General features: G+C 31.9%; 1 protein-coding gene and 1 long non-coding RNA gene across 2 annotated transcripts; both read right to left on the reverse strand.

Annotated features, from left to right (window-relative positions):
- Positions 1-980: 980 nt before the first annotated feature.
- On the reverse strand, positions 981-6722 carry LOC123698920 (CWF19-like protein 1). Its single transcript, XM_045645744.1, has 11 exons — positions 6664-6722; positions 6425-6585; positions 6102-6200; positions 5542-5765; positions 5110-5225; positions 4629-4848; positions 4223-4337; positions 3597-3748; positions 2898-3074; positions 2349-2509; positions 981-1995 (listed from the first exon to the last, which is right to left on the reverse strand). Exons 1-11 carry the CDS (start codon positions 6681-6683, stop codon positions 1836-1838), a joined length of 1605 nt encoding a protein of 534 aa, XP_045501700.1. The 5' UTR covers positions 6684-6722; the 3' UTR covers positions 981-1835.
- On the reverse strand, positions 981-7790 carry LOC123698922. Its single transcript, XR_006752473.1, has 2 exons — positions 7738-7790; positions 981-1633 (listed from the first exon to the last, which is right to left on the reverse strand). It is a non-coding gene; the product is annotated as an uncharacterized LOC123698922 (long non-coding RNA).
- Positions 7791-10583: the final 2793 nt, after the last annotated feature.

Raw genomic sequence — 10583 nt, forward strand, 5'->3', positions numbered from 1 at the left:
CTTGTAACAATCCTCAGTCGACAGTAACACGAGACAATACACTTACCTAATATAGTTTTTGGTAAATACGGCAGAAAGTTAATGTACGTGAATGTATCGAGTAGGCATAGTTTATGAATGTTGGTAACGTTTTGTATTGGACCTTACACAAGAAATATTTGTTTAATTAATTTCGTAATTCCAATGAAGACTGCCCTATTTTTAATTGAAATCTATTTTATATATCTAGGCACAAATACTTTTGCTAGTCAAACGAAGTTATACATTGTGTAGTGTTTAGTACAATATATACTTAGTTTACTATTACTGCGAATGTTAACAGGCATTTATCGACTGAACTGATTTCGATGTAAGTTTGAAGCGACTAATTGTGACTTGAATTGCAACAAATTTTTGCTGATTTAAACCAATAAGGACGTGCCCCAGTTCTTGTCTTAATCTTGCAATAGGTTAGGATGTAACCGTCTTCCTTTATAAAACTGAAGCAGTCTCTAAACTGAATCAATGTAATTACCTGTGTCGTTTAATACTACAGACAAGCTTTTGATGAGAAGTTATTCTGTGCCCTTCCAGACAGTCTTCTAGTTATCTCTACATGGCAATTAGCATTTGAACTCAGTAACGGTTGTAAAAGTTACACTTAAACCATAGAGTAAAAAGTTTGTTTTCCTTTAAAAATTTGTTACAATTCGAGCTATTCCATGGCAAATATTCTAGTCACACCACCGACCTATTTACAACCGTACCATAATCGATTTTGCAGTAATATATATTGCAATAATTATACAACGAAGGTCGCCTCACTCTATCGACTGGCATACATTCCAAACATGATATTATTTCTAATCAATGTACCATATCATTTTAGTATTTTGTTATATAGATACTCGTTTGTAAGTTAGTTAATCATGTTGTTACGAATATGTTTTTATAACAAATGGGTCATTAGGCAGTATGATGTGAACGAAAATAAAAATTCATTTAATTGAACTATTTTGTTTTATTTACCTGTATTTACATATTTACTTACATACATCTTAAAATAATAATGTTCCTAATAACATTGCAACTTTATTACACTATCTTAACCTATTCAATTTTATAATTGTAGGGTTCATTTTGAAATAAAATGTAAAATTATAAATAAATGAAGAATTCACATAATAGACGTACTTCATCCACACACGCACACACACAGCGTGTTCCATATTATACATTTCATGTTTCATTAAGATTATTTTACTGTCATTAAGTAATAACACTTCCATAACCATTTTCTCTGGGAGTCGAACCGGTCGTAGTTTACAAGTTAAGATTAAAATACATTCAAATTTCAAATCATTCTAAATGCAATATGCATACAAATTTATTTAATTAAAGATACATAAGCCTTGTCAATTGTCGTACAATAATGATAGCATAGCACTCAAAATATACCTAATTACTTACTATTGCATTAAAATTTACCCTGTGTGAATGATAGTAACCTACACTCACACATTATGCAATGTTTTATACAGTAGATTGTAGAATAATAATAAATCACATTGAGAAAGAGACATCGCTACATCCCGCACAAGCCTTGCCACATCAATAAAATAAAATTTGACAAATTCCATTTCCAAAGAAATACCTAATCGTTATCTCACATTCTGGCCACACAAAAAATAGCAAATCCATAATGACGTCACGAATTCCATTTTCAAATCTGATCACTATCCTCTCATCCTGGCCACACAAAATAGCAAATCCATTATGACACCACAAATTCCATTTTCTAATGACACATCCTGGGCACAAAAAAAAACACAATGACGTCACGTTCCATTTTCAAACTAATCGCTATCGCTATCATCGTCCGCGGTGAAGTCGTACGGGCGGAACTGTTTGCGGAACGCCGCCACGTGCGCGTCCTCTTCGTCGCGGGACAGCAGGCACTGGCGCCAGTCCGCTTTGTCCTCGCAGTTCAGTATCGGCGGACTGGATAGTACGTCACTGGAACAAAATATTTTAGAATACAATTTACATTGACAATAAATTATGAAAACTTGTATTATGCAATATTATAGTGTATATGTCGCTGGTTCAAATCCGGCTCGAAGGACCAATGTATGGGGTAAATTGTAAAGATTATATCGTTACAAATATTGAACTAATGTGATGTTAATGTACACCCAACGTCAATAAAAAATATAGCTATCACTATTTTCAAAGACTCATTAATGATATTGCTAGAACTCTTTCTATTTCAAAATAAAGCTTCTTACGAACACTTCATAATCACGAACAGCCTAATAAATGACACAAATGCTTTAATTTCTCAACTTTTTTTAATTTAAAAAACTCACCGGCCAAACTGCAGCGGAAAGTGTTGTTTCGTCTTTGCATATATCTGGTCGCCGGAGGGCAACTCCGCGTGGAAGTACGGCGCGCCGGGGAGAGTCACTTGCGCTATCTCCGTGTATGGGGGCAGCACTTCTAGTTCTATCCGGTTTATGCCGGCTTCATCCTTCAAAAAAAATACTTACTCACTAATAATATAAATTACTTAATAATAATAAGTTGAAATAAAAGGATAAACGGGCTGTGTGTTGTTATTTTAACATCCTATCATATTGTATAGGTGCAAATCTACTAATATTATAAAGCTGAACAGTTTGTTTGTTTGAACGCAGTAATCTCAGGAACTACTGGTCCGTTTTGAAAAATCTCTCGTTATTAGATAGCTTTATCATTAAGCTAAGACCAACAGGAGCTGAGCCACGCAGGTGCAACCGCGAGGCGCAGCTAGTTACAACATAAAAGGCAAACAATATATAAAAGTACCTAAGTATACAAAAAACAAAAGTAAGCTGTTCTCTTAGCTGTGTTATTCTATAACTATTTGTAAAACAAACCTGAAATACTTCAAGTATCTGCGATTCGGATTCCATTGGCACGGGTACACACTGTATCTGCATGTGAGACGATTTAAAGTTCCTCTCAAAGAAAACACTGGCTTTGCCCAGGGAAGTGTAAAACTTTTTCAATGCATCCTTGAACATTTTTATTTCTTTTATCACTTCTTCTGGGGACTGTAAACAAAAAGCATAGCATATTTTAGGGCTGATTTTTCAATCGTTGGTTAAAATTTATTCATCGAATAACATATTAAACTACCATTTCAAAAATGTATTCTAATTGTCCGTATTTGACAGTTTACAGGTGACATTTTAAAATGTTCGTGTAATACTTTATTGGACGGATAAATTTTAACCAAGGATTGATAAATCGGCCCTTAATAAATTTAAATATAAACTTGAAACATATTGCTAATACTTAATTGCTGCATATTCTTTAATTTTTTTTTTATGTTTAGAAGTCATGTTATGTATAAATCGCATAAATGTAATAAATATTTTTGGTTCTTCTCTTTTATTACACTATTTTTATATGTACAAGTATTTTCATACTTTAAAGGATGCCTCTATGGAGAAACTGTAAACATGGTCAATTAATAATTCTTTTTATTTCGATTTCTTAAGTAAATGTAATTAAAAAAAATATTGTGAATGCATGTCTATACAACTATAACCAATATATTTACAACAAATTACCTTAGTCACGGACTGATGATGCGCTATAGGCAGTATAAGCACATGGTACGGTGTGAGCGGGCCCTTGGGTAGAGCGAGGTAACAATGTCGACCCACACATATAACCAGGTGCTTCTCTACCGTTGGCGATGATAAGCAGAACCAACATGAATCTATAATGCAATCATTTATTATAGTTTGATTGTAAAAAAAAATATTACTAATATTATGAATGCGAAAGTTTGTTTGTTTATTTGTTTGTTACTCTTCGAAAAAACTGCTGAACCTATTTTCATGAAATTTGGCGTATGGAGAGTAACTTGGATTAACATAGGATAGTTTTTATCCCGAAAATCCCATGGGAACAGGAGCTATGCGGATTTTGCTTTGACTACGCGGGCGAAGCTGCGGGCGTAAAGCTTGTGTTACATATAAATAATAGAGTATACAGGAATAAAAATCTGTGTGATGGTTTTACATTGAAACAATACCTTTTACCACCACCTTCTCTACATCTGTCTGTCTAACTATGTACTGCTATGTTTTAGTATGTAGTTAGTTTTTTACCCCGATATAGAAACATAGCAAACTTACAGAATATGTTTTCATTTATAATATTATGTACAAACACAAAACAATTGACTTACCTGGATCAATTTCCCTTCTTTTCCTTTCAGGGTTGTCTCCGAATTTCCTTTTTCTTTTGCCACTGTCATCATCTCCTGCGTCTATATTGAAGAAGAATTGCCCATTTCCAGATATCTACAATTTATTTGCGTACTTTAAAGATGAAGAAAAATGTCTTAAAAAATATAATAATGTGTGAATTCCTAAACTCAAACTGCATAGCACTAAATCTGCATGTTTAAGGAGGAATGCTGGCTCTTAAGACACAGAGTTCTTCTAGTTTAAGAGTCAGTGTACATAGTTTTGTAAGGTATATTTTGTTGGCAAAATAAAGATTTTATTTATTTTTTATTTATTTATTTATTGTGCAATATTGAAATCCTAAGATTTTTATGATTACTCTATAAGAAATTTTAAATTCCTCACCTGAACAACCTTTCCAGGCTGGTGTTGCTTCAACAACTCAGGATTAAACGGACACTCAGTCTCGTCAATTGTGCCTTGCAATAAGTCCGTCATTCGCATTTTAGTTATAGGTTGTAATGAGCAGGCGTATATCCACTTCTCTTTAGCCTTGTTCCCTACCGGAGCTAGTGCTATGAATCTTGTTGCGCACTCTCTGTAATCTTGGTGGACAGCTTGGTTTCTAAAATGAGCATTGTATTTGTGGTGACGTGCTCATATACTTGAAAATTTAATTTTTTTTATGGTCATGGCAGCAATCACAATTCTATAAATGTGTTACCGTATACTAAACTCGCTATTGTTTAAATGAATCTATATCATTAGTACTATATTAGACATGCAGTCTAAAATCTGGATGTAGGCAGGCTTTCATTTTCCTATTTATTTATGATTCTATAATGTCAAACTTATAACTTAAAAACAAAAGATAAATAAACCTTACCTATAGGGTTGTCTCTCAAAATGCTTATCCGGTGATGGCACCAAATGGTACCTTGGTTTCACATGGATAGAAAGCCATGCTATTAAATTTGATAATCTCTCTTCTTCAACATTTACCTACAATTATATTCAATTGGTTAATTTAAAACATTTTTTTTACTTCATTAATTAACATACATTTAATATTTCCTCAAATTTTTATTTTAACGTGTTTCAAAAAGGTCAAAATAATATGTAATGTATATTTATCAGAAATGTAGTTCAGCATTTTTAATGCCCTTGTTTATTTAAAAAAAAAACAAATTGTTTAATAAAAATGCACATGAAATCATCTCTTTATATCTCAAGAGTGGCCGATTCTAAAATATTAGCTGAGACGAATTCCTAGCCTATAATTAGGTATATATAGGCTAATATTAGATAAATTTCTTACCTTCTGACACTCATCCTGCTGTATACCCATGGGCCACAATGTAGTAATAAGTACATCAATCCCTCTATATTCACTTTGAGCTCTATAGCAGGCATCTCGCACCGCATTACAGTCACTCGGCTCAAAAGTACAAGATGGTATTTCCTTACCCAACTCTCTTCTTGACAGGCCAGTTAAATATGCTATCTTTACATCAGCACTGGTTGTGAATATGCCTCTTCTACCTGGTATAAGAAATGTTCAATAAAAAGTTGTCTCTTTAATTTAAGATATATTCTACCTACTTATCTACTTCATATTGTAACTTCAAACAAATAAGCGCTTTAGAATAATAAATATAATAAATAATAATAATAAATTAAAATAGAATACTTTTCAAAGCTTTGGAAAATAAAATTAATTAAATCTTTATAAAATCAGACACATCAATGTTATATACTATATAAAATATTCAAATTCTAAATTCAAATAATATTTATTTGCAAGAATGTATTTTCAAATTACAGATGATTTGGTTAAATATACAAATTTCAGAATATATACCATGAATGTGCACTTACCCATGTAAATAACATTTGGTACTATTTCTGACCCTTCCTCGCCATAGTATTTAACATGATTGGGATCACTAGGTCCAAAAACATATGTAGTTACTGGTACTGCAAAATAAAATAATGTTACATACAAAATGCAAAAAGTGCATAATATGTTTGATAATAAATTAGAATTCAGAAACATAGCATGTACTTCAAAAAGAGGTCTATTATATTATTATCTAACAAGAGGAATATTTTGTACCAACAGATAAACTACCACAACTAAACAATTCTTCAATTGTAATACAATTGATTACAAATTAATAATTGTATCTTCGTCTTTTTACCTTTTCTCGTCCTCATGCGATAGGCATCTAACTGCGAATTATCGTCGCCGAAAAAATTTCCAACGCACAGCAGAACATCAAAAGCTCCTGACTTTTTAACAATACTTTCGACGCGGGCAAACAAGGAATTAAAGTTGCCGTTTACATCGCCACAGAACAGTCTACAAGGATAAAATAAATATCATAATAATTATTGGAAGTCCTATAATAACAAATTACACTTAGCTATTCAGACTTACGTTTTTTGTTTATCAGCCATGATTTTTTTTTATTTCTTATCTTTATAGCTGATTATCTCTACTAAAAAAAATAGTTTTATTTTTTAATATTCAATCAAAACTATAGTAAATTCAATTTTCAAAGCTAATACCTACCTAAACATAAATCATAACCTCTAAAATAATATGTCAATGTCATTTTGAATTTTGTGCCGACTTATTACTACGGCCGCGTTCAGCATTCAGTAACATACTTTTCGGAAAGAAGATTTCAGATCAATGATATAATTTAAAATTCTTTAGGATAAAATATATATGATAATGTTTCTAATAAGAATCCAGAATAATTATTATAATAAGGCAATTGAATTTCATAAAAAATAAAAAATGAGTGAAACTTACCAGTGCAAACTTAGCACCCCATCTATGGAATTTTGGGTCGAAAATGACCTTGATCGTTAGGTCCTTTAAGGTCCCACAATTTTTTCGTTAGGTCCCCTTTAGTTTTTTTTTAAATAATTTTTTAAATTTTAGGTATAAAAAAATGAACTTTAGCACCCCATCCATAGAATTTTGGGTCAAAAATGACCTTAATCGATAGGTCTCCGTTAGGTCCTATAAGGTCCCACAATTTTTTCGTTAGGTCCCCTTTAGTTTTTTTTTTAATATTTTTTTTTTAAATTTTAGGTATAAAAAAGTTACACTTTAGCACCCCATCCATAGCAAAATTGGCAAATTTTATCAAAATCGTATTCTTTACCGTTAGGTCCGTATAGGCTCATCATTGAAATTGTTGAATTATTTATTTTATTGAAATTATAAAATAATAAAAACCTGCGCATGCGCCTTAGAGCATTAAGGCATGCGCACATCATACATAAACAGCGCGAAATTTAAAATGGTATCGTTTCATTTATTAAATAAATCTATTGTTCTGAGAGTGCTTATTTATTAAAAACCTACTTTTCAACCTAGAATTAAAATAACTATTAGTGTATTAGTGTCAATCTATGGTGTCAATATATTTTTTGTAGCGGCCACAGGGCCACACTATCTGGAATGTCATCGTGGCGTTTCTGCGTAGGCGTACCTAACCCAAGAAGCTTATATCTTATACACTGGAGATTTCGGTATGAACATTAGACGTGTAACAAGAAAATTGTTGTGTTTTATCACTTTCACACCTAACTTGGTATTGCCACTGTTAATACGAAGTTTTCCCAAGGCTACTATGTATGCCGTAATATTCTGTGCAAAAGGTTAGTTTTTGTACATGAGTTTGTTGATAAATTGCCAACAACGTCATTCAGAAGCATTGTTGGATGAGACAATTATTATTTATGCTAAATAAAATAAGGGTCTGGACCAATTATTAAAAAGCGATACTCCCTGATTATGGGTAGTTACCATAATAAAATTGTAGCAACTCTCACTTTGACAATATGGCATAAGTGTCAAAAAAATTGCGTCGCTTCGAATATTTAAGTTAATATTGTTGCGTATTTAATAAATATTTTCCAAATATAAATAATGTATTGCATTGTGAAAAATTGCAGAAGTGTTTGGACACCAAATTCTGGCATAGAATTTCACAGGCAAGTGTATATTTACGTTATTTACAATATTCCTCAATACTCCTGCATTTACCTGTTTAGAATAATTTCAATGGCAAAAATTGTAAAATTTTGCATCATTTTAGAAAGCAGTCATGTTAAATTTGTTATTTTCCTAATACTTTATCATTTTTCAACAAGTTTTCAATAAACAAAATTAACAAGTAAGGTAACCATGATGACGAGTTTTTATGGATAGTGAAGAGAATATATTGTAATAACAATATTATGATGAAATTTAGAACACCATTTTCAAGATTTTTACTAGTAATGAAACAACACTCGACATCGGTATTGCACTCACAATATGTAGTTATAAGATTGTTCGTTCGAAATTTATACTTTTTTAACTTACCTCATATTTTTTGTTTTAGGTATTTCAGCTTTCCAAAAAGTAAAATAAAAAGAAAATATATATGTGCCCATCAAGGATAAAATTACTGAGGATTACGACCCAGAAAAAAATACCTTTTGAAAAATAAACTTTGTAAAGTTAGCTGAAATTTGTGCAAGGCGTTTATTATTAACAGTTTTTCTTTGATGATTTTGGCTTGAATTGAGTTGAAAAACTAATGTCTAGAAATTAATAAATTTTAATCATTAAATGTTTTCTAATTGAAAACAAGTTTACTAATTTGAAAAAATGTTCTTGAATAAATAGGTATATACTAACCAGTCATTGAAGAAAGTTGGTCAAAATATTTATTCTGCGAGAGACATCTTCCTGCAGTAGATCTTTTACTTTCTTATGGTTAGAGCACATCTTGAACTCTTTTCTGTAATTTTTTTATTCCTTATTGTTATTAACATATTTCAACATACATTATATAAATTTGTACAGATATCATTTATAATATTTTAAATTCTTACTACTAGTACATATTAAAACTATCAAGATGAATAAGTTTTACTAACCTATGAATTCTGTCGCAACATGTATACAATCTTCTATTTGTTTGATTTAAGCTATTTTCTCTTTCAGTATCTATTTGTATTTACTAATCATTGTAAATAAAAGCTTCCGCACAGCACTCTTTATAGTTTTACCAATATTTCATCAATAAAACCAATAAATTCGCAAAAAATTTGATCCGTTTTCAACGAAACTGACAATAATTAACTAGATAGGGTCTAACTCTACTGTCTAGATTAGGTACTGGTTAGGTACGCCTACGCAGAAACGCCACGATGACATTCCAGATAGTGTGGCCCTGTGGCCGCTACAAAAAATATATTGACACCATAGATTGACACTAATACACTAATAGTTATTTTAATTCTAGGTTGAAAAGTAGGTTTTTAATAAATAAGCACTCTCAGAACAATAGATTTATTTAATAAATGAAACGATACCATTTTAAATTTCGCGCTGTTTATGTATGATGTGCGCATGCCTTAATGCTCTAAGGCGCATGCGCAGGTTTTTATTATTTTATAATTTTAATAAAATAAATAATTCAACAATTTCAATGATGAGCCTATACGGACCTAACGGTAAAGAATACGATTTTGATAAAATTTGCCAATTTTGCTATGGATGGGGTGCTAAAGTGTAACTTTTTTATACCTAAAATTTAAAAAAAAATTATTAAAAAAAAAACTAAAGGGGACCTAACGAAAAAATTGTGGGACCTTATAGGACCTAACGGAGACCTATCGATTAAGGTCATTTTTGACCCAAAATTCTATGGATGGGGTGCTAAAGTTCATTTTTTTTATACCTAAAATTTAAAAAATTATTTAAAAAAAAACTAAAGGGGACCTAACGAAAAAATTGTGGGACCTTAAAGGACCTAACGGGGACCTAACGATCAAGGCCATTTTCGACCCAAAATTCCATAGATGGGGTGCTAAGTTTGCACTGGTGTGAAACTTTTTTTCAAACTATAGACATTTAACTAAAAATTATCGCATTTGTACGATAATTATCGTACGTATCGTGCGTCACGCGACATGCGCTACACAGACCAAAAAGTTTGAGACGATGTAATAAAAGTTTCACTTTAAAAACGACGTGTGTCACTCGGGGACTGCCGCGGTAAAGCTATTGCATGCTATGCCTTCAAGCCACACCTCCGCCCGTCGGAGTGGGGAGCGTGAGGTTTTTTCGTAACGGAATTTCTCGATTCGGTCCCCGCGCTCAAGGCCCGCGATAGAAGCTATGCAATAGCTTAAAAAATCAGCCTTACGGGCCGTTCCAAAATTGCCTGAAACCAAGGAGATTTTTATATTACCTACTATATTTTAGTAAAACGTGGATCTTTCAGCACTTGGATTATATCGGAACACACCCTAACTTCATGAAACCAATATGGTTGTCAAGTCACA

This window comes from Colias croceus, chromosome 17 (assembly GCF_905220415.1).
Source record: "Colias croceus chromosome 17, ilColCroc2.1".
NCBI classification, from domain to species: domain Eukaryota; kingdom Metazoa; phylum Arthropoda; class Insecta; order Lepidoptera; family Pieridae; genus Colias; species Colias croceus.